At 40.0% G+C, this 25,366-nt stretch overlaps 1 protein-coding gene across 1 annotated transcript in view; it reads right to left on the bottom strand.

Moving 5' to 3' along the window:
- The window catches only part of LOC145418401 (acid ceramidase-like), a 219,021-nt gene that overhangs the window by 190,368 nt on the left and 3,287 nt on the right, over positions 1–25,366 (bottom strand). Inside the window, exon 2 of the mRNA XM_080286805.1 lies at positions 8,909–8,949. Coding sequence (XP_080142931.1) covers positions 8,909–8,949 — 41 coding nt within the window. The remainder of the gene's footprint in view (positions 1–8,908; positions 8,950–25,366) is intronic.

Here is a 25,366-nt window from a genome sequence, read left to right as displayed (position 1 = left end):
TATAGTAATAGAAATATAAAGTGTGAGGGGTTTTATGAATAATAAATGACAGAGTGCCTAGAGCGAACTAGCGCAAGTGCGACGATCAGACGCGTTCGTAATTTCCATTGCTTTCACAGTTTTTTTTTTTTTGGAGTATGGATCCCAAACTACTTGAAAATTGTAGAATAGTGTTTATAGTGTTTGTATCTGGCTGTGGTAACCATATTACGGGTTGTCGGGAAGTGTAAAGTGGAGACTTCGTTACCCTACTTCAGAGGTCTCCACAAGTCCTACGGTAACCGACGAAGGCTCAACAATCATTCCAGGAGAAAGCTGAAGGTATGTGCCATAAGCATATGTAATTTTATTATTCTAGGACTAATAACTGATTTTTGGCAAATATTTTTTGAGCGTCTGTCGGAGCCCAAATAACCCCGCGGGACACTCAAGTCATTGGTAAACAAGCCCGCGGTGTAGGGGTTAAAGTGTTCTCTCCATCTGCTCACTTTTTCTCCCTTCTCTACTAGTAATCTACCATTTTTATCTTTCACCCTCCTGCTAACTTCACTTCTACCCTGTCTTACTCTTTTCACCTTTTTCCAGAACATCTTCTTACAGTCCCTCCACTTTACACTCAAGTTCCTTCCAAATTCCTCATCTGCTCTCCTCTTACTCTCTCTTACTAATCTTTTCACCTCTCTCTTTCTTTCTACATATAACTCTCTCTTCCGCCTCTCAACTTCTTCCACGCCCTTATTTCTCATCCATTCATTGTATGCTTTCTTCTTTTGTGCCACAGCCTGTCTCACCTCTTCATTCCACCACGCTGTTCCTTGCACACCCCTCCGTCTTCTCTTCATCCCACACACCACATCACATGCTGCACACATTTCTTCTGTAAATATCCTGCACACACCTTCCACGTCCCCCATCTGCTCCAATTCATATTTGCCCAATCATTCCTCCACTTCTCTCTTATACTCTGCCTTTTTCTCATCCTCTTGTAACCTTTCCACTCTCCTTACAAATACTCCTTCTTCCTGTCCTTCCCTTCTTCTATTTTTCCATCCTAATTGGACCTTCATTCTGGCCCCCACCAAGCAGTGGTCAGAAAGTCCACTCCCCCAACCTCTATAAGCTCTTGCATCCATTACACATTTTCGCATCCTTCCATCCACACACACATAATCAATCATTGCCTTCCTTTCATTCAGTTCACCACCCACCCTTCTCATCACTCGACATGTATACCTGTGGATCATTTTGTGCCTGAAGAGGGTTTTGGCTATCACCAACCCTCTCCCAGCACAAATATCCACTAATGCATTGCCATTCTCATCTATCTCAGCAGACACACCCCACTCACCAACCATCCCATCCACCTTCACATTCCCTACTTTACCATTCATATCACCGATCAAAAACACTCTCTCATTCCTTCCAAACTTTTCTATGCACACTTCCACATTTGTCCAAAACTCTTCTCTCACTCTGCTTGCATGATCTTGCATTGGTGCATACACACACACAATCGCCCACATTTGTATTCTAACTTTCAATCTTACCCACACAATCCTTGACCCAACTGATCCATACTCTCTTATGCTCTTCTTCCATCTTTTACTCACAACTATACATATTCCTTCTTTTGCCCTCTCATTCTCACCTACTCCTGCACATATACCCCATCCATACTCCCATTCTCTCACACTCTCACCTCCCCATTTCGTTTCAGTTATTCCGCATACATCAATTTTCGCACTCTCAAGCACCTGGACAATCTCTCTCTCTTTCACCTCGTCATTCGCTCCCCTCACATTCCACGTAATTTTGCTACCTAAAAAATCAAGCTGTTATTGCTGATGTTGATGAATCCTGGTCTGTCTGGTTGAACAAATCCATCGGCCACAGGTTGGCAACTGCTTTTGTGGGGCTGTCCTACAGGTACAGGGGAGGTGGTGACCAAGTCAATAGAGAGGTGGCCTCCAGTCCTAATGGACCCAGGTTCAAATCCTGGCTGGAGCAAGGAATAGTTTAAGGATTTGAATTTTGTTAAAGCAGACTTTCCCAGTCTACCAAATGACCTGTCAACATGTCATAAAATACCCACACTAATACCAACGCACATGCCCAGTATGAGAGAGTCCTAGCATGTGTTAATTATGAATGAAAGGTGTTAGTGCCAAAGTGGTGGCATGTGGTGTATAGTATGTAGGAGTACTACTAGGCCTCAGGGAACAGATTGTGAAGCTTATGGTCAGAACTGGACACATTATTTAAAGCACACACACACACACACACACACACACACACACACACACACACACACACACACACTGTAGGGAACCTGCAGACCTGTGTGGTAGACAGCACCTCACCAAGGTCAAGCCAGGGCCCTTCCCCACAGTGAGGTGCAGGGATATATGAGGAGGTTTGGCTCCTGTTTCTTTCTTTCTTTCCTTTTTCTTCTTCTCTCTCACAACCCTACTCTCGACAAGAGAGGTGTAAATGTCGAGGGTAGGTTTGTGAGAGGCAGACCAAAAAAGACTGGGATGAGGTCACAGAGTGTGGCCTCAGGGATAAGGGGCTGACTGGGGAGGCTGCCCGACATTAAGCAGCATGGGGAACTGCCATTAGGTGCCAAGGCTGATGTATGCAAGCAAGTTTGAGCCTTCATAAATGATACAATGATATGATACGACAATGACTTTGGTTGTACAGAAGACCCTTGATAACTAGGGGAATGCCAGAATTGTTAAAGCCGATAGTCCTTTATATCTGAGGGTCCTCCCCTGAGGTGGGATTTCAAGCACCTGTTTGAAAACAAATGAGTACAGCAGCATATTCTACTACTAAAAATGTAAACTATACCCATTTTACATTAACTTCGACCATTATTTTGTCCTTTCGCAGTTTATTTCACATCCTTGTCATAGCACTTTTTCGTGACTAGTACAGTATATTACTATAGTCCGTTATTAGACCTCAACAATCACACTGATGAGGAAAAAGGGCAATGTCATGCCACATTAGAGTAAAATGGGTAGGAAACACAAGTATTGTGACCCGTTGCACTTCATTTAATGGACACTGTTCATTATAGCCGATGAAAGTCTGGTGGGCTTTGTGGCGTCCATTAATTCAATATCCATTATACTGGGGTTTGTTATAGCGAGGGTCTATTGTATTACATTTTTTTTATGCAGATGATGCTGTGGTGTTGGGTAATAGTGAACAGGAACTTTGCAGACTGGTACAGACTGTTGCTGATATCTGTAAGTGTCAGGCCTTAAAAGTAAACGTAGATGGCAATGAAGTGATGACTGCTGAGAAAGAAGGTGACTCCTACAGTAGTTTAATGTTAAGGTGAATGAAGAGAGACATGATCTGTAAGAGAATTCAGTACCTGGATGCGGTGACAGAAAAGAGAGGTAAATCTACAATGGAAGTGCAAAGCAGAGTAATACAGTCCTTCCTCCAATTTTGCAAGAATATGGTCGACAAAAACCCTCGCAAAATCAAAATTCGGAAAATTGAAACAATTAAATATATGAATTATAAGCAAACTGGTTAACATCACCCCAAGGTAAGCACTTTTTCCCACTCTTTCTCTCAACCCTACCTCTTAATTTTACGTTGATAAATGAAACAAACATGAACTGATGTACTGTACAGTAATATTAATAAGAAAACACCATAGGTAAGAAACATAGAAACACCAAACTCCCGACCTTTCAATCATATTAATTTGGTCTCCAAACTTATTTTCTTGTTCTTCTTACCTGTTGGCGCCATGATAACACTTGCGCAAGGTTAGACTGCTGGGATATTGCGAGGAGCACCACGAAATTGTGAGGGTCAGCGCCTTGGTTGGGAACAGGTGCAAACAAACGTGGCAGGGCGGCAGACCACTGAACTAGGAGGCGCAGCACGTCCAGTGAACCATGACGCCACTACTCCGTGTGGCAAAGTAGTGCGGGAAGACGAATTTCCCACCACTCGACCTCGCAAAGTGTGTGATCGCTCATAAAGTTCATAAATGTTAAAAAATACATGACTTTCGAAACTATCTTGCAAAATTGGTGAATTGCAAAGTTAAAATTCGCAAAGTTGAAGGATGTACTGTACACAAAAGGAAAGTGACTGGCGCCATGATGGCCTTGATACACAACAAAGGTCTGAGCATGACAGCAGCAAGCTGATTATATGGTGTATTAGTACTGTTCCTACATTAGAGCAAGGATATGAGATTCTAGAGAAATGTGAGGCAAGCAAACTATAAGATATACATTAATGTGATTCACAAAAGATGTGGAGTTAGGGAGTCTATGGACAACACAGCTGAAGACAGTGTGCTTAGATGGTATGATCATATGGAGGGAAAGGTATAAACAGGGTGATGAAATGGGTATATGTGTGTGCTTCAAGATGTAAGGAGTGTTACACCAAAAAGAACTGGGATAGATATGGAAAATGACTGTGTGAGAAAGAGGTATGGAGGCTGACAAGGCTAGGAAACTGACAAAGGATCAAGCTGGATAAATTAATTTTGTATGAAGCATATGACAGCAGTTTGGCAACGCCTTTTTTAGCTTGACAATCATCAGACTGACTCTGTCTGACATGTACAGTTGAAATGGTATAACCATGTAGTGAACCCAGGACTCTGGGGGGCTGAATAATGAATAAATGGGTGCATTACCCATTTCACTGGGCATGATGCTGATTAATTCTTCCACAAGCATATTCTCTACTTTTCCTAGCTTTCTGGACCCTTACTCACCCAATCTTCAGAGGGGATAAGTGACATCATCATCATTATCCTTTCTTCATACTCATACAAAGAACCAAGCAATATTACTCTGTCAAACTACCACCACCACCACCACCACCACCATTACCACCACCACCACAAAAACAACAAAAATGTTGATGATGATACATTATTTCCCCCTTTCTTTGGGGGAAGCAGCCTAGGTGTATAGACAGACAGACGGACAGACATAACTTGTTGGGAGTTTAAAGAAGTACGCTTGAAGCTGATGATTTCCTCATATTCATATAAAAACCCAAGCAATATTTCTGCTGTTTTGTACTCTGTCAAATAAACAACATACAGTGCATGAGCACTGAGAACATATGTCCTTCACTTTTTAATTTACATGCATTATTAAAAGGGAATGACAAATCTAAGCTTGTGACAAGAAGTATATTGTCCACAGTTCAATCAGAAAATGATGGTAGGTGGACACACTCACCATCCACTCACTAAATGCAATATTGCTCTCAGGTGACTGCCCTTTCCTCTCTTCCTTCCTTCCTTCCTCCTCTATCTTTCTTTCCTCCATTCTTTCCTCTTCCTTCTGTCTGCAGGTGACTCTACACTGAGTGATATGCCAAATGGTTTCCTGAACACCAGGAAACCATTTACTACACTGGGTGGTAACCATATAACCAAATTATGGCACCTGGTGATTTACTGTAGTGGGTAATTAAGGCACTCCAATCCGACTGAGCCCATGCAGGTTTATATCCAAGGGATGGTTGGGGTTTACTGCTCATGTAATGCCACTCAGGGATGAGTGAGGCTGGTCACTCTCATCTTAAATATCAAGACCAACTTGCCTAGCCCCAGGCTTCTACACTCCTCAAAGGGCAACACAGGATTAGATGATGACAATGATGATGATGATGATGATGACGATGATGATGATGATGATGATGATGATGATGATGATGATGACAATCAGAAAATCAAATACATTTCCAGTCTACCTGAAAACTGATGAAAACTAGCAAAATATAACCAGACTTTTAAGTGGACTAATGCATGTCTCTGATTGCTCAAATTTTTTGAAATGTATTCACCAAATGCTGGGAAGATACTTCTTCCCTCTCATATCTTTTATATAATGACATACTGGTATTTCAATTATTCTGGCAACCTCCACATGGTTTTATTTAGGTTTTGGGAGACCTTTTGTATTGAAGCTGCAAATGAAGGCTGTACAGAACCCCTCTAGTTAGAAAAGACTGCCAAAGCTGAATAAAACTGCCTGGAGCTACCTATCACATCCACATCCACACCACAACGCTCCTTTATATACTCATACGTCAGCCTGTCTCTCCATGTGACTCCACATGCTCCTCTTAAATAACTCATTTCCACTGCTCTCACTCTTGACTTGTGTCCTTCCAACAACGTCCAAGCTTCACTTCCATACGTTAGAGTTGGTATCACAATACTGTCATGTAGTAACTTTTTCACATCCATGCTCACTTCCCTGTGTCTTATCACTGCTTTCATGTGATACAGTTAATTCCCATAATGTACTGGACTTCTGCTGCAATGGCTATTATCAACTTTGGTTATTTCACCTACAGCATTTTGCTGTAAGCAAGGGGTAGGACAGTTAGTCCACAGGTAACAATATGGTTGTAAATAGGGAAAGAGACAAAAAAAAGAGCTTGGGAACCACTGCCTTACACAAATAGTGTCTAGGAATTACTGTACTGTATATATAGTAATCCCTGTAATAACCACATGCCCAATTCCCAGACACCGTAATTTCCAGACATTTTGGGCCCAGGCCTTAAAAAAAAAAAAAAAAAAAAAAAAAAAAAATTCAACCGTACTCTCAACTTAGCACATGCCACCGAACACCTGTGTTTTATGCACGTAGTAGGGCACCCCCCTGCTTCCTTCCCTCCCGTTCCCGCCTAACTACTGTTGTGACTAGTCACTCGTCGCCATGGCTGCCGCACGTGCTCATTTTTGTGAAGAAACAGTGGATAAACTGCAATACCTCGCCACTAGACCACATGGGAATTTATAGTGTTGTGCAGTGTTAAGAAATTAGAATTCAGAGTGCAAAGGATTACATGCAGAGTGCAAACTGGCATGTTGCAACTGGCATGGTGCCAGTAAGAACAGAATGTGCAGTGTTAAAGAGTTATAATTCACAGCGCAAAGGATTAAGTGCAGCACAACACTGGATTAAAGTATGTGCTTCAAGAGCATTTTCACCACCGTCAGAGCCTTAGAGGAGGTGGGTTAATCTTCGTAACAGCCATGGACGTGTTGTAAGTACCCTGTACACTGCTAAATATTCTCCATGCTCACTTCTAATTCCTCATTCTCTGGTTCCTTTTCATTTCTTTCATGGTTTCTGGCCCTTATTTGTGTGAATAGGGTCTTAAAAAGGTGCTAGCATGTCTGGTAGGGAGTCATGTAGGTGGTTTTCTGAGTTGGTTTGGGTTAGGGTTCATAAGTACCTGTCCAGGAGGAATTTTCCCAAATCCCGGACAAACCCAATTCCCGGACATGCCTTTGGCTCTATTACATCGGTTATTGGAGGGATTACTTGTATTTTTTCAATGTCCTAGAATCTTCACAAGAGAAATATCAACCATCTCAAGGTCAGACCAACTCAGTAATGTACTCTGTTCCAGCTAACATCAATTATTTTATTACATTTAATGAGCCACATGAGCCTGACCCTTTGTACTCTCACTAAACCCTCTCACAATTGTGACAACTCTAGTTGTTATTGTTGTTGTTGTTGTTTAACCTGGTCCACCTGACCAGACAGATCCATCAAGTGCAGACATGCAACTGCCCCATGTGGTTGCCCCATAGGTTCTCTATACCAATGATGTTGAGTATATAACACGTGCTGTGCAATGCTTCATTCTGTGTGTTACGTTGTGTGGGCTATTCTACAAGCAGGGCATGTGTCATCTGTGATTACACCCAACTCACACCTAGGCAGATAACTTAGAAGGGCTGGGAGATGTCCTGATCTAAGCCTTGCTGGTGTACTGAATAAGCTGTATTTCAGGATACCTCTGACTGGTGGATGTCAGGATGGTGCTTGTAGTACTGTATAACGTTCTGACTGGGGTTGTATTGTCCTACACATGAAATGGGTATGTAGGTGTTTCTTCACTGTTAGTGCAGGAATGTTTGGAGGTGGGATGATGCTAAAGAGAGTCTAGTAATGTTTGTGTGGTAATGGTTTTATGTCCATAGTTGTACTGTTTGGCTCTCTCATAAATTGACAGTGGTGACGTGATTTAACACAAGCTGCCACGCAGAATTGCGTGCCTCTTGTATCAAGGTCTTCTTTAACAGAAAGGTTTTTAGTTACACAGTGTATGTGAACTATGGAAGTAAAACTAGTGCTGCCAATGATGTTGCATAGGGCACTGTCACATTATTCTACATAGTTTGCAAGGTGTTGTAGTGGGTGTTAGATAGGATGACAGCCCATGCTGGGGAAGCATACGACATCACTGATGTGATATACTGTTTGTAGGGTAGGGGGAATGTTTCTATTTTTGTAAGTCGGTGTCTGTAAGTGTCCTGAGTGTGTTTAGTCTGGGGTGCATCACCTCTTTCCATCTTGTATGTGGTCCTTGAAGGCATGTCCAGTGTCATATGTCACTTCAAGGATTTAAGTGGAGGGAGTATGTGGCACAGACACATTACAGGTACAGTACTTAGTGTGATGTTTGGGTGTACCTGTGCTCATGATTATCACTGGTAGCTAATAGGTATGGTAGTGGATTTGGCTGAGGCAATATTCAGCTTGTTATCCTTCACCCATGCCTGAAGTGTAATGAGATAATCTTGTTGCAGTAAGCAGGTTGTCTGAAATGTGGTGTATAGTTGTTACAGTAATACCAGGTGCAAGTGAGGCAATGTTTGTGGGCAGTTGCAGTGTAGGGATATCATGCAAGTGTAGGTTAAAAGAGTGTAGGTGAGAGAATACAGCCTTGAGGAGTCCCATTAGGAAAGTTTCATGTTCATGATGACTTGTCCTAGATGGCAAGGTATAATCTATATCAGTAATCTATAGCTACTACTTAATGTAAAATTATTTTATTCAGCTGAAAGCAAATCACAGCTTTGGCAAGTACTCACTGTTTTTCAGGTGGGTAGGCAGAAGTTTCACATTTCTCAAACTGAAAGTAACAAAAAAGTTTTTATAGTTATCATTATCATATTCTCTAACTCCTGCTAAACATTCATCAGTTGAAGTCCTTTATCAGTATACCTTCCCTTTCCTTCTAGTACTGTAAAACACCCTAGCTTTGGACATTTTTTATGTGTTTTAATGAATAACTCTGTGTAAAATGGTGCAATTTTATCCCTGTTGGTGTCATGTGGTAGCCAGGGACAGTACCTACTGAATCTATATAATAAAAAAAATTAACCACGCTAAACTCGTGTTTTTTTTGTTTTTTTTTCAAGTGTCCAAAGTTAGGAACAAATTTCCTTACTTTGGACAGCTCTTCTAAACTTCGGACATCCAAGTATTTGCCCTTTAAACATGAGAATGGTTAATAGCACCTGTCTCTGGACACACTGGCCAAACTTCGGACACTTTAAAGTTTTTTAAAAAATGTCAAAAAAAATACTGGGCACTCGTGGCCCAAGTTATACATATATAAAGGGAAATATCCAAACATATCTTCTTTTTTGAGCTCATAATTTGAAATCACAGTAAGATGCATCATATCACATTGCAGTGAGGTAATCTGGCCATAAATATAACTAAGACCTCTTCAGAAACTTTTTCAGATGAAAAAGTTATATAAAATGCATTGCATATTTTCCAAACTGTAAGGGGAACTGATCTCCTTTTCCTAAACAAAACTTCACTTAATTATCAAGTACCTACCTCATTGACTCAACAAATGCATACTGAAATAACATAATATAATGTTAAACACTTCTTACTGGTTCCAATGACACCCACTAACACGCACACAAATCAATAGACACACGCACACACAGGCACATGTTATGAAGGCACCATGGAATGTATTAACGAGCTACACACTTTAGTCTTATACACACACACACACACACACACACACACACACACACACACACACATACACACACACACACACACACACACACACACACACACACAGAAACAAACATCCCAAATAGGCCTGTGGTTGTAAATACACACACACACACACACACACACTTCCCTAAGAGGCCTGTGCTTGTAAAACACACACACACACACAAAAGGAAGAAATAGAAAAACTAGGAAGGGAGGCCAATAAGAAAGACACAACCATCAGTGAACTAACCGTGGAACTGAGTACACTTAGCAAGAAAATTAGTGAAATGGCAAGTACAGTAGTCAATCATGAGAGTGTTATGGAAGAGTTCAAAAATGACACAGAGACAATTAGGCAAGTTAGCAGTCTTATTGACCAGAGCAGTGAGATTGAGGAGAAGATAACACAAGTAAATGAAGCTATGCAAAGCTACAAAAATGATGTAGAAACCACGTATGCAGAAATGGTGAAAGTAAAGAAAGACTTAGAAACAAGGGTGGAGGAAAAAAGCATTAAAAAGGAGGTGAAAAGAATAATCCAAAACAATCCAAAGTTAGTCAGAGATTCAGTAGAGATAAACAAATCAATAGTAATCACTGGTATAGAAGAGGATGAAGTTAAAAACAAGATCACAAGAGACAAAAAGGAGATGGCAAATGTAATGAGCTTACTGAAAGAAGTATCAGAGGAAATCTGTAGTAAAGACACAGAGGAACACAAAAGGTTAGGGAAATACAAGAAAAGCAAGACAAGACCTCTAAAGGTGACTTTCCAGAGTGTAAACACTGTGGAAGAGATACTAAAAAATGCAAAGAATCTTAAGGAAAAAGAGGAGTTCAAAAATGTATGGATAAAAAGATGCCTAACACAAGAGGAACTGGAATTACTGAAAGAGAAAAGGGAGGAAGCAAAAACAAAAAATGAGGGAAGATCAGAAGAGGACAAGAAGAAATTTTTTTACAAAGTAATAGGATTACAGGTACGAAAGTGGTACACAAACAGGATGGAAGAAAAAGGAGGAAGGTAGTAGAACCATGTCATGACAAGTATATAAACAAGATGATAAAGTTGATGTACTCAAATGTGGATGGAATGGTATCTAAATTACTAGAGATGAATGATTATGTCAGAGAAAATGAACCACAAATAATATGCCTAACTGAAACAAAATTAATACAAAGGATATCAAATGACATACTGTACTAAACTTAGAGGAATACAATATATGGAGAAGAGACAGACATTTAAAAAAAGGAGGAAGAATTATAATATTAACTAAGAAAAACCTAAAAGTCAAGGAAATAAAACTAGATATACCATCACAAGTAGAGCTGATTGCAGTAGAGATCGACACATCTGAAGGTAAAGTAATTGTAGCCAATTTGTACATGCCACCCAGATCAAACACATGGGAAAGAGACGAATATGAGGACCTGGCAGAGAGTACAATTCAGAGTGTAAGATCATTGCTACATAAAATGGAAGAGAAATCGGAAAGAATTATACTAACTGGGGACTTCAATACAAATATAAATTGGAATACTTTAGATATAAATAGCCAAGAAAGCTGTTGGGACCAAAAGCTCCTGGATCTCGTACAAGAGTTTTTCTTAACGCAACATGTGAGGGAAACCACCAGAAAAAGAGGACTTGATGTACCTTCAGTGCTAGATCTAATATTTACAAGGCAAGAAAATGATATTGACAGTTTAATATATCACCCTCCACTCGGCAAAAGCGATCATGCAGTACTAAACTATAACTTCAGGATAGCATATGACATAGTAAACAGCAATGATAGTTACAAAAAGAGCCTAAACTATAAAAAGGGAAATTATCAAGACCTAAAGAAGTATTTCTTAGAAGTTGATTGGGAAAATGAGCTTAAAGGACAAGATTTAAATGCTGTATATAAAAAATTTTGTGAATTTTATGAAATAGGAGTCCAGAAGTACATCCCACAGCACAAAGATGCAGATAAGAAAATACAGAAATGGTTCAATACAGAATGTAAAAAATCAAAAGAAAGAAGAGATTTGTTGTGGAATAGATACAGAAGACACAATAGTGAAAGGGCATACAATAATTACAAACAGGCAAGAAACGACTATACAAGAATAAGGAGGGAAGCCCAAAAACAGTTTGAGGAGGATATAATAAATAAAAGTAGTGATCAACCAAAGCTGTTTTACAGCTATATCAGAAGCAAAACTAAAGTAAAAGATATAATACAATCCATTACGGACGAGGGAATCACTTATACACAAGAGAAAGATATTTGTAAAGCACTAAATAAGAATTTCCAGTTAGTTTTTACAGAAGAAAAAAATTTTGAGAGGGACTATGTGGAACACGCATGTCCACACATACTACTAGATATACAAATAGCAGAAAAAGTAATACAAGAGGAGTTAAGTATATTAGACAGAGGAAAAGCAAGTGGTCCTGATGAAATTTCATGTTGGGTATTACGAGAATGTCCAAAGGAGTTATGTAAACCATTATATTTAATTTTCAAGAAATCCTTGAGTCAAGGTAAACTACCTGATACTGTATTTGGAAAAAAGCAAATATTGTCCCCTTATTCAAGAAAGGAAATAGACAAAATCCACTCAACTACCGACCAGTATCACTGACCAGTGTTGTAAGCAAGGTATTAGAAAAACTTATAAGAAAAGCTTGGGTAAATCATCTAGAAGAACACAGTATGATAACAGAAAGACAGTTTGGTTTCAGAAAAGGAAAATCATGTGTTACTAATCTGTTGAGCTACTATGACAGAGTAACAAACACAATACAGGAAAGGGAAGGATGGGTGGACAGTATCTATTTAGATTTCAAGAAAGCTTTTGACACAGTACCACACCAAAGACTTTTATGGAAACTGTACCATCAAGGAGGAATTCGAGGCAAACTGTTTTGTTGGATGCAAGACTTTCTCATAAAAAGAGAAATGAGGACAGTACTAAGAGGAAACTACTCATCATGGAAAGAAGTGACTAGTGGAGTACCACAGGGTTCAGTGCTGGCACCAATCATGTTTTTAGTGTATATAAATGATATAAACAGTAATACTGGAAATGAGAGCTATCTGAATATGTTTGTAGATGATGCAAAAATACAAAGGAGAATTACTAACACAGACTCTTGTAAAGAGCTACAAGAAGAATTAAATAAACTTCATGAATGGAGTAGTATATGGCAAATGGAATTCAATGTGGACAAGTGTCATGTAATCAAGTTTGGTAAAAGTGGAAAAAGACCTGATTGGGATTATAAGTTAGGAAATAAAACCCTATATACATCCGAAAGAGAGAAAGACCTGGGTGTGATTATCAATAACAGACTATCTCCGGCTGACCACATCAGCGAGAAGGTACGGAACATGTATACACTGCTTGCAAATGTGAGAATAGCATTCACATACATAAATGAAGACATGCTAAAAAGGATAATAACATCATTAGACCAACCCTGGAATATGCATCAGTAGTCTGGAGTCCTCATCTCAAAAAGCACATAGACAAGATTGAAAAAGTTCAAAGGGCTGCTACAAGATGGATACCAAGCTTAAGGGACCTAAGCTACAAAGAAAGACTAAATAAACTGAATCTACCAACACTACAGGAGAGAAGGAAAAGAGGTGACATGATAATGCTATATAAATGCATATCAGGAAAGGAGAAAATAGACATAAATGATTACTTAACATATGAAGAAGCATCAGCAAGAGGACACTGCAAAAAACTGCATAAGAAAAGAGGTGATAAAGACATAAGGAAATTCAGTTTCCCAAACAGAGCAATTGATCAATGGAATGCACTACCGAATGAAATAGTGTGTGCCAAAACAATTCACAAATTTAAGGATATGTACGATAAATATGGTTTAAGACACGGGACAGTACGAGCTTGACTCATTCCTGTACAGATACAATTAGGTAAGAATACACACACACACACACACTTTCCTATGAGGCCTGTGCTTGTAAAACACACACAAACACACCAATTGTCTGTATTTTTCCAGTAATTTGTCTGTCCGAATTTAGGAGTTTTTTTTTGAAAAATAGAGATATTCATTAAAACAGTCATAGCAAGATGATGCATGTATATATTTTAAAATAGTTTACTGCCCAGTACTTACAACACTTTTCCACATATAATCGTACTAATTACCGTACGTTCTTACAATTGAAACTGTTTGTTCTGTGTGAACAAAGTTTTGCAGGGTTAAAAAATGTCGATTTTTTTCACCATTTGATTCATAAATTTTTTTCACTCACATATATTCAAGCTAGTTTAATAGGACTTATACATAATAATCTTTAAAGATTACCCTACCTACCCATATCAATATTTTTTGCAAATATCGCACTCTCTTCCAATAAACTTCAATTATTATATTTTTTTGCAAACCGTACGAAGTTTGGGCACTGTCCGAAGGTACGGTGTTTTACAGTATGAAAAGAACAATATAATGCATTATATAATTCTCTGGGCCCATACTGTATATATCAACTCTTTTTGTAGTACAGTATGCCTAATCAAAAATCTCAAAATGCAATGATACCCCTAATTTTTGACAGTCTTCATGGAATGCCTGTGTGGTTACTGTGTATGATCAACCTGCATTCCACATTAAGAAAGTCAGTTAGCAATACTATGAGAAGGCCATAAACATTCCATCTTCATCACATACTTGAGAAATTATCAGCAGTATCATGGGAGCATGCAGTCCACTCTACTGTACATTTTACAGTTCAAGAATACTAGCCTAAATTCATATTTCCCTCATCATTAACACTCTATATCTTTTTTATATACTGTACTGTATATGCCCTTCCTCTCTACATCTTAATCAATACAGGTCCATATATAATAATCAATATCACCTTCACCATCACATACTTAAATTTAATGTATTTATGGATCTTGAGTTTGACCTAACATCTGGGGAGGTACTATAGTCGCGGCGCACGACTCTGAGGTTCTTATTATCGCACCCTGGCAACCTACTGTTCAAAAGTGCGTCCGATTTCGAATCATAAGATACACAAATTATGTTATCAAGCACAAATATATTATACTGTACACGAAAATTATTATACTGTACATGAATATATGACCCCTGGGGGTAGGGCTTTTTTTCAAGAATACTCCCCCAGTATCCCTGCTTGTCGTAAAAGGCGACTAAAAGGGTGGCGGAGGGTTAGTGCCCCTCCCCGGAAAACAACTAACTAAAAAAACAAACAAGAAGCCAAGGACAAGGACTCACCAAACGATGAAGATGTCACGAATCAAATTCGCGACATTTCCCTTTTGTGAGAAGCCACGAACTATTAGTGGAAAACTCACTGTGTATCGTTCAGTTAACCGCTCATTCGGACGGAAGCTTTGTCAAATCAATTTTTCATTGTCATACGTGATCGTCTTTGTGTGAGACATTAGCGCTTCCGCTGACCGATTTGTTTTGGGCGCGTTTCGCTCACTCGACCGTTAAAAAATGCGGCCTAGTGCTCCCCTCCTTTTTTCCCACGACTTACTCAGTCGAGTGTTTGCTCTGACGGAGAGAGGTCCTGTGCTCCAGCAGTGTGAGAGGCCAGCTAGTACCCAGACTCCACTAGACCACAGGAATCTCCAGTGCTCCCACCCTTAGTTCAGCTTTGGGTGATACACAGCATTCATCGACCAGTATTTCCTTTTTGTATTTTCCTAGGTTTAAGAGTTTAATTAAGGTGTTTTTCCTAGCCGTAAGAATTTAGCTCGTGTGTGAGTGAGTACGATCTCTCTATTTGAATTCATTTGAAGTGTAATGTTAAATTTATTTTGTAATCAATAAATTTAACAGTTCTTTTTATTGAGCTTAATGTAATGTAAACTCTTGTTTCATTTCTCCACAATTAAGCTTAGTTTCCATATAGCTCCTAGCTTGCATAAACGTTTGCATTCATAACTGGTATTTAGGCCAGTCTTGTGTATTAAGCTTAAAATCCGTTGTGCCACCTAGGAGTTAAGCATCAGCAAGAACCTGATATTATTAGTCTTAGTTATTTATTGTCAGGGGTGAAGAAACTTTCTCCAGAGGCTAACAGTACTAATGAACAGAAATTGAGTGATTAGTCTCTGCTGTGTACTGTTGAGAAAGTTTATAAATTCTCGTTTTTAGAGAATCGTGCGAAACAAGCCAGCGTAAAGTAATCGTTGCTTGATTTAGCAAGACAATCATTGTCTTTGCTCTGCAATATTATTGAATATTACAGTATTATCAATTAAATAATAATAAGCATTTATTTAAAAACACCGTGATATTATAAAAACACCGTGACAGAAGACCCAGGACCGGACAAAAGACTTGGTAATGGCTACGTGGAATGTAAGAGGAGCGAATGATGAGGTGAAAGAGAGAGAGATTGTCCAGGTGCTTGCGGGTGCAAAAGTGGATGTATGTGGTATTACGATCCATGGGGAGTATTTAACTGTATCTACCCTATGAAGACCCATGGAAAGCAATAAGAAAAGAGAAGGATCATGAACACTATGCAACTAGACAAACTACAGGGTAGATTGATAATGATTTGGTTGATTATTCATTTAATTTAACAAACTAAACATACAATAATTACAACCCTAAACCTAACTAAACCTAAGAAAAAAACAATATAAATACCTAAAGCCATTCACCATCAGAAGATTAATGAACTAATGCAAGGAGAAAACTGATACTCATGGTTTACAGCAAAAGAAGGCGTTGAAGATGGGTTCCCTATAACACAGGCTTCCAGGTAAAGGTCAGGAGTGGTTCACTAAAATATTCCCAGGGCAGAGGATGAGTGTGAACTGAACTTGCGCGGGAAACCAGATAATCAGGCAACCTCGCTTCACACAGAAAAAGGGAGGGAAAGTCAGGTGACATGTTGGGAAACTAGTAGTATCAAATCCAGTCAACAGATGGAGCGCTGAGGTGGACGTGAGGTGGACGAGTGCTTGACTTCAGTCAAAAGATGGGAGTTCACGAGGGATGAGGCGGAGGAGTAATAATTATAGCCGTAACACCTCCCCCACAAAGACCTACGCAGTGGAAGCACGAAGGAGGTAGATTACTCTGTAGCCTCGATGGGATGTCTCGACAGGGTATCCGCGAGAATGTTGTCAACACCCCTTATATGCTGAACTTGAAGATTAAATGGCTGAACAAGCAGGGCCCATCGTAGAATCCGTTGATTGGAATTCTTCATAGTCTGGAGAAATACAAGAGGATTGTGGTCCGTAAAGACAGTAGTAGGATGAGGATGGTGGCGAAGATAGCACTCGAACTTCTTGATTGCTAGCACGAGAGCTAGAGCCTCTTTCTCAATTGTGGAGTAGCCCCGTTGATGTCCTTTCAGCTTCGACGAATAGTAGGCAATAGGATGGAGAACACCACTCACTGGGTTGGTTTGCAGCAAAACAGCACCAACCCCAACTCCACTAGCATCGATATGAAGATGGAAAGGTTGCGAGTGGTCAGGAGTTCTGAGGACAGGTCTGCTGGCAAGAAAAGTTTTCAGACGTTGAAAGGCAGTCTCGCAGGCAGAGGTCCACTTGAAGGGGGTTCGAAGTGCGGTGAGATCAGTCAGTGGAGCTGCAACACTGGAGAAGTTCTTACAAAAACGACGATAGAAACCGGCCATCCCCAAAAACCTCATGACTTCCTTTCTGGTGGTTGGAGTTGGGAACGCTAGAACTGCTTCCACATTGGCCTCCTTCGGTAGAACTTGCCCCTGTCCCACAACATGTCCAAGATATGTTACTGTAGAGTCTCCAAAAGTAGATTTAGCTAAGTTGATGGTAAATCCTACTTCTTTTAGTTTGTTGAAGAGGGCATGGAGACGTGTCAGGTGTTCGTCCCACTGGTCAGCCATCACCACAAGGTCATCCAGATAAGCTGAAGTCCCAACCAAATCCTGTGTGATGAAGTTGATGATCCTCTGGAATGTGGCCGGAGCATTAGATAACCCAAATGGCATTACAGTGTACTGATATAACCCAAATGGGGTTATGAAAGCAGATATTAGTTTAGCTCTGTCTGTCATACCTATCTGGTAATAGCCTTTTTGGAGATCTATTGTGCTAATAAATTCGGAGTTTCCTATGCAATCTATTAAGTCCTCTATGAGTGGTAGGGGATAAGAGTCAGAGACAGTGACCTTATTGACTTTACGATAGTCTGTACAGAACCTGTGGCTTCCATCGGGTTTTGGAACTAAAAGGCATGGGGAAGCCCAAGGAGAAAAACTTGGTTCTGCAAGGTGATTAGCAGTTAAGAATTCAACTTCCTTTTTCATTACTTTCATTTTTAAAGGATTAAGACGATATGCTGGCTGTTTAATTGGACTAGTAGCATCGCTAACCAACCGTATGTCATGTTTTAAGAGACCACAAAACCCTGGTAAATCAGCAGTAACTTCAGGATAAGACTTCAATAACAATTCTAGGTCATCCTTTTGTATGTTGGTCAAACTTGATAGGTAATCACATAGAGATTCCATGATCATGCTGTTAGGTAGGTTACCGGACGGTTGGGGTAGGTCCAATTCTGGGTTTGTCAAGTCTGAAGTCTCTGGCTCTGGCTCTGGCTCCGTTCCCACAAACAGTACAGGGTTCATCTCATTTCTCTCTGCATAGTGCTCCTCTGGGCATCTAGTAAAATAAGGTTTCATTAAATTCACATGAACAAGTTGAGAGTCTTTACGTCTATCTGGAGTGTGTACTACATAATTCAACTTTGATAGTTTTTTGGCAACTACATATGGGCCAGTGAATTTACTCCTGAGGGGACTACCTGGAATGGGAAGAAAGAGCAAGACCTTGTCTCCTGGGGAGTAACTGTGTGCAACAGACGATGGATGTTGAAGTCTTTCCATTTTACACTGAGCCTTTAATAAGGTATCTTTAGCAATCGTTCTGACTTCTGATAATCTAGATCTTAAATTATCAATATAGTGAGATACAGATGGACTTTCTTGAGTAGTGCTGTTAAACCACTGATCTTTCAGAAGCTTCAAGGGACCCCTTATTTGTCGTCCATATAATACCTCAAATGGAGAATATCCTAAAGACTCCTGAGGACACTCCCTTATAGCAAAAAGAAGAAAGTCTATGCCTTCATCCCATTCCTTGTGGTTTTCCAAGCAATACTTTTTCAACATTGATTTAAAGGTCTGGTGGAACCTTTCTAAACAGCCCTGGGATTGTGGGTGATAAGCCGAGGAAGTGACATGTTTAACCTCTAGTTCCTCCATAACTTTTTTGAAAAGCCTACTGGTAAAATTCGTCCCTTGATCCGATTGGATTTCTTTAGGGATGCCAAATGCAGTGAACAAATGAAGCAGGGATTTCATTATAGTTTTAGAGGTGATATTTCTGAGGGGATAGACTTCAGGGTATCTTGTTGCAGTATCCATGATAGTAAATAAGTACTGGTTACCTTTCTTTGTCCTAGGTAGAGGTCCCACACAATCAATAACTACCTTTTCAAAAGGTGCTGTCACTATAGGAATTGCATGGAGTGGAGCAGACTTAAGCTGTTCATTAGGTTTACCAGCCACTTGACAAACATGACAAGTTTTTATAAAAGTAGAAACATCCTTTCTAAGACCTGACCAATAGTAATGTTGTAGGATTTTTTTGTAAGTTTTTAAGACCCCTAGGTGACCAGCTATCCCGTCATGAGCCAGTTTAAGGATGGATTGTCAGACAGATTTGGGAATCACAACTTGGTGGATTTCTGACCAGGTATCAAGATGTTTTAGTTCTGGTGGTCTATAAGCTCTCATCAAAACGCCATCATGGAAGTAAAAACAAGGCAATGTATTTAGGTCTTTACCTTCGACTGCAGCATGTCTCAGGGTAGCAAGTGATGGATCAGCCTTCTGAGCTTTAATTAGGTTTTCTTTTGAGATAGTCTGATCCAGCAGATATTCCTTGGGAGCAGGTGGTGGTAATGGATTGATTTTGTTCTTTTTAGCCTTCTGTGACCTAGTTACAACACAGGAGGGAAATAAGTGGGGAGCAACAGTATCTAGAATCTCAGTTGGGCTCTCAGTTAAAGGGTTTTCAACCACTGAAACCATAGGCACAATGAGTTCTCCTGCCAAATCATTTCCCAATAGCAGATGAGATCCCTTGACTGGCAAAGGGTCTTCTCTGACAGCTACTTTAACATTTCCAGATAAAAGGTCACACTGGAGATAAACTTCAGCTAAGGGATAGGAGGGATTAGATGAAAGGTCAGACAAAATCACCTTCTCCCCAGTGAAGGCACTAGATACACAAGGAATAGCATTTCTGACCAAAATTGATTGAGATGCTCCAGTATCTCTCAAGATAGTAATGGGATATGACTCATCATCTTTATTCAGTGAGACTGTACCCTGAAACATAAAAGGAAGGAAGGAATTCTGATGAGGCTTATTTGAATCATAAGTCACTACTGGCTTTTCAATTTCATGAGGAGATTTTTCTTTGGGGTTAAACATGTTTTTTGAAGTTTTACAATTAGGGTGTTTGCAGGACTGGATAGAATGACCTGGCTTTTTGCAATAACTACAGGATATATTGGAGATATTTTGAGTCCAAGGCATCAAGTGTGAAGAGCTCTGCTTACCACCCACCATACCGGAGCTTACACCAGAGGAGTACTTAACACCTGAGATGGAACCACTCCTGTTATTTAGAGATCCCATCAATAAATCATAGGCGTCAGCCAACTCCGCTGCTTTCATGAGATCCTTCTGTCCTTGCTCCTCCACATGCTTCAGGATGGTGAATGGCAACTTACTCTTCCACTCTTCCAAAACCATGAGATTAACCAGGTCTGAAAATGTTGAGGTGTTAGTTGTTTCAAGCCATTTCTTAAACTGTCTTAATTTATCATTTGCAAACTCCACATAAGTATGAGAAATTGATTTTACATGTTTTCTGAACTTCTGTCGATATCCATCAGGAGAAATTGAATATGCACGAAGAATACTAGTCTTTAAACCATTATAATCATTTTTATCATCAAAACTATTATAAACTCTCTGAGCTTTTCCGATCAGCTTTGGGACCAAGACTGATATCCAGTGTTGTTCAGGCCACTCATTTTTCTTGGCAATGTGCTCAAATGTGTTTAAAAATCCATCCACATCATTCTCATCAAACTGAGGCAATAAAGCAGCTTCCTTGTGTGGTTTAAACGCAGTTAATTTCTCTCTCAATTCAATTTCCTTTTCCCTAAGGTTTGAATTTGCATTTGCTTCAAGCTCTCTTATTTGTAATTCTTTCATTTTTACTCTCTCTTCTTGAGCTAATTGTTCTGTTCTCATTCTCTCTTCTTGAGCTAATTGTTCTGTTCTCATTCTTTCTTCTTGAGCTAATTGTTCTGTTCTCATTATCTTTTCTTGAGCTAATTGTTCTGTTTTCATTCTCTCTTCTTGAGCTAATTGTTCTATCTTAAGCTGATATTCTAATCTTAATCTTTCCATCTCCACTGGGTCACTGTGTCCTTGTTTAGTATGAGTTGAATAAGGATTATCAACCCTAGTAGGAAAGGAATAACTCATAGGAGTCAAAACATCAATAGCCTCTGTCCCCAGGACTTCCCTTTGAACTAAAGACTCTATAATTGTGTTTTTTAAGACCTCTTTTGTCATACGAGATTCAATTTCTATTTGGAAGTAGGTAGCAATGCTTTTCCACTCATCTTTAGGTAGCAATGCTTTTCCACTCATCTTTCTTTAAGTCTTTTAATTGCTCATGGCTAGGATTTTCAACAAATTTTTGAAGGTCAAACATGATTAAAATGTATGAGAAAATTATGGTAAGTTATATTTTAGACACAGATTACAGGAAGAAAACTCTTTGAAGTCCTGGAAACTTCCAGAGCCTTGACCAAAATATTAACTTACGAAAGTCGTTGTCTATGATTAAGAGCAGAGGATGACGGCTTTTAGCATGATCCGGATTACCCCTGATTATAGGATAAGACAAAACAACTTTGATTCTTGAATAATCTGGGACTTGGAAGAGTGAGTGTATCAAACTAGCCACTTGCCCTATCGCAACTAGCAGATGTAGACCTCACTGGAGCGTGGGATACGGCATTATAAACGATCCGGATATATTCCCCACATTTGATAGAACTTATAACGACCCTGTATTTCGTTAAAAATGAAAGATAAGTTCTATGAAGACTCCTGAACCTATAAACCTATGTGCTGACAAGTTCACACAAATACCAAAATGTTTATTGCATCAAGGATTTTAAATCGAATGGAAACAAGTTTCACACTAATACCAAAATGCTAAATACATCAAGGAAAATTTAAAATCTATGGGAACAAGCAACAGCAACCCCTCAAAACACCATTACTGTAAATGTCTGTCCAGCTGAAATAGGTCCTGTCACGGTCGCCATTTATTACGATCCATGGGGAGTATTTAACTGTATCTACCCTATGAAGACCCATGGAAAGCAATAAGAAAAGAGAAGGATCATGAACACTATGCAACTAGACAAACTACAGGGTAGATTGATAATGATTTGGTTGATTATTCATTTAATTTAACAAACTAAACATACAATAATTACAACCCTAAACCTAACTAAACCTAAGAAAAAACAATATAAATACCTAAAGCCATTCACCATCAGAAGATTAATGAACTAATGCAAGGAGAAAACTGATACTCATGGTTTACAGCAAAAGAAGGCGTTGAAGATGGGTTCCCTATAACACAGGCTTCCAGGTAAAGGTCAGGAGTGGTTCACTAAAATATTCCCAGGGCAGAGGATGAGTGTGAACTGAACTTGCGCGGGAAACCAGATAATCAGGCAACCTCGCTTCACACAGAAAAAGGGAGGGAAAGTCAGGTGACATGTTGGGAAACTAGTAGTATCAAATCCAGTCAACAGATGGAGCGCTGGTAGCGTGAGGTGGACGAGTGCTTGACTTCAGTCAAAAGATGGGAGTTCACGAGGGATGAGGCGGAGGAGTAATAATTATAGCCGTAACAGTGGAATGACTGGAACAAAATGGAGAGGAGAAAGTGTGAGAGAATGGAAGTATGGATGGGGTATATGTGCAGGAGTAGGTGAGAATGAGAGGGCAAAGGAAGGAGTATGTATAGTTGTGAGTAAAAGATGGAAGAAGAGCATAAGACAGTATGGATCAGTTGGGTCAAGGATTGTGTGGGTAAAGTTGAAAGTTGGAATACAAATGTGGGCGATTGTGTGTGTGTATGCGCCAACGCAAGATCGTGCTAGCAGAGTGAGAGAAGAGTTCTGGACAAAAGTGGAAGTGTGCATGGAAAAGTTTGGAAGGAATGAGAGAGTGTTTTTGATCAGTGATATGAATGGTAAAGTAGGGAATGTGAAGGTGGATTGGATAGTTGGTGAGTGGGGTGTGCCTGCTGCGACAGATGAGAATGGCAGTGCGTTAGTGGACATTTGTGTTGGGAGGGGGTTGGTGATAGCCAATACCCTCTTCAGGCATAAAATGATCCACAGGTATACATGGCGAGTGATGAGAAGGGTGGGTGGTGAACTGAATGAAAGGAAGGCAATGACTGATTATGTGTGTGTGGATGAAAGGATGCGAAGATGTGTAATGGATGCAAGAGCTTATAGAGGTTGGGGGAGTGGACTTTCTGGCCACTACTTGGTGGTGGACAGAATTAGGATACAAGTAAGATGGAGGAATAGAAGAAGTGAAAGACGAGAGGAAGGAGTAGTTGCAAGGAGAGTGGAAAGGTTACAAGAGGATGAGAAAAAGGCAGAGTATAAGAGAGAAGTGGAGGAACGATTGGGCAAATATGAATTGGAGCAGATGGGGGACGTGGAAGGTGTGTACAGGATATTTATAGATGAAATATGTGCAGCATGTGATGTGGTGTGTGGGAGGAAGAGAAGACGGAGGGGGGTGCAAGGAACAGCGTGGTGGACTGGAGGTGAGACAGGCTGTGGCACAAAAGAAGAAAGCATACAATGAATGGATGAGAAGTAGGGGCGTGCAAGAGGCTGAGAGGCAGAAGAGAGAGTTGTATGTAGAAAGAAAGAGAGAGGTGAAAAGATTAGTAAGAGAGAGTAAGAAGAGAGTGGATGAGGAATTTGGAAGGAATTTGAGTGTAAAGTGGAGGGACTGTAAGAAAATGTTCTGGAATGAGGTGAAGAGAGTAAGACAGGGTGGAAGTGAGGTTAGTAAGGGAGTGAAAGATAAAAATGGTAGATTACTAATGGAGCAGGGAGAAAAAGTGAGCAGATGGAGAGAACACTTTAAAGAATTGTTGAACATAGAGGATGGAAGTAATGCGAGTATAAGTGGCTGGGGAATGGCTGGGAGAAGGAGGGAGGTGAGAAGACAGGAAGAAATCAGTAGGATAGAAGTTGTGGAAGCAATGACAAAAGTTAAATTGGGGAAAGCCCCAGGAATTGATGGAGTGTGTGGTGAAATGCTGAAGCATGGGGGAGAGATAGTAGTAGAATGGATGTGGAAGATGTGCAGATTGGCCTGGGAGGAAGGTAGAGTCCCGGAGGATTGGAAGTCAGGTATAATTATTCCCTTGTACAAAGGAAAAGGGGAAAAAGAAGTGTGTGGTAATCATAGGGGCATTTGTCTTCTTAGTATAATAGGAAAAGTGTATGGTAGGATACTTATTGACAGAGTTAGAGAAAGAACAGAGGAATTAGTTGGAGAATAACAGGGAGGCTTTAGGAAGGGAAGAGGTTGTGTAGATCAGATATTCATTTTTAGATCTTTAGTGGAAAAGTTTCTAGAGAAGGGAAAGAAGTTGTATGCGGCTTTCATGGATTTGGAGAAAGCATATGACAGGGTGGATAGACAAGGATTGTGGAAAGTATTAAGAATATATGGAGTAGATGGAAAGTTGTTGAATGCTGTGTAGAGTATGTATGATGGTGCTAAGGCTGCAGTGCATGTGGATGGTGAACTAAGTGAATTTTTCTCTTTAGAGGTTGGGTTGAAACAGGGATGTCATGTCTCCATGGTTGTTCAATCTGTTCATGGATGGGGTAATAAAAGAGATACAAGGTAGGGTAGTGGATGTTGGAGTGGCCCTGGTGAGAGAGGATAGTGCTTGGAAACTCCCTGTACTGTTGTTTGCAGATGATACTGTGTTGTTCAGTGAAGACGAAGGGGAGCTGCAAGGCTTGGTGGATGAGTTTGAGAGAGTGTGCAAGAAACTGAATCTAAAGGTGAATGTAGGGAGAAAGTAAAGTGATGGTCTTTGAGAGAGGTGAAGTCAGTGAATGTACAGTGAGGTTGGATGGTGAGGAATTGGAAAATGTGAGTACGTTTAAGTACTTGGGTAGTGTGATGAGTAAGGATGGAGGTTTGGAGGGTGAAGTGCTTGAAAGGGTACAGCAGGAAAGAAAGGTTGCTGGTTCTTTGAAAGCAGTGATAAGAAACAGGGAAGTGAGCATGGAAGTGAAAAAGTTACTACATGACAGTATTGTGATACCAACTCTAACGTATGGA

This window comes from Coenobita brevimanus, chromosome 114 (assembly GCF_032717465.1).
Source record: "Coenobita brevimanus isolate Jiangsu-jjx chromosome 114, ASM3271746v2, whole genome shotgun sequence".
In the NCBI taxonomy this organism is placed as follows: domain Eukaryota; kingdom Metazoa; phylum Arthropoda; class Malacostraca; order Decapoda; family Coenobitidae; genus Coenobita; species Coenobita brevimanus.
The sequence above is the reverse complement of the archived record's forward strand: the minus strand, read 5'-3'. Positions and strand labels throughout refer to the sequence as shown.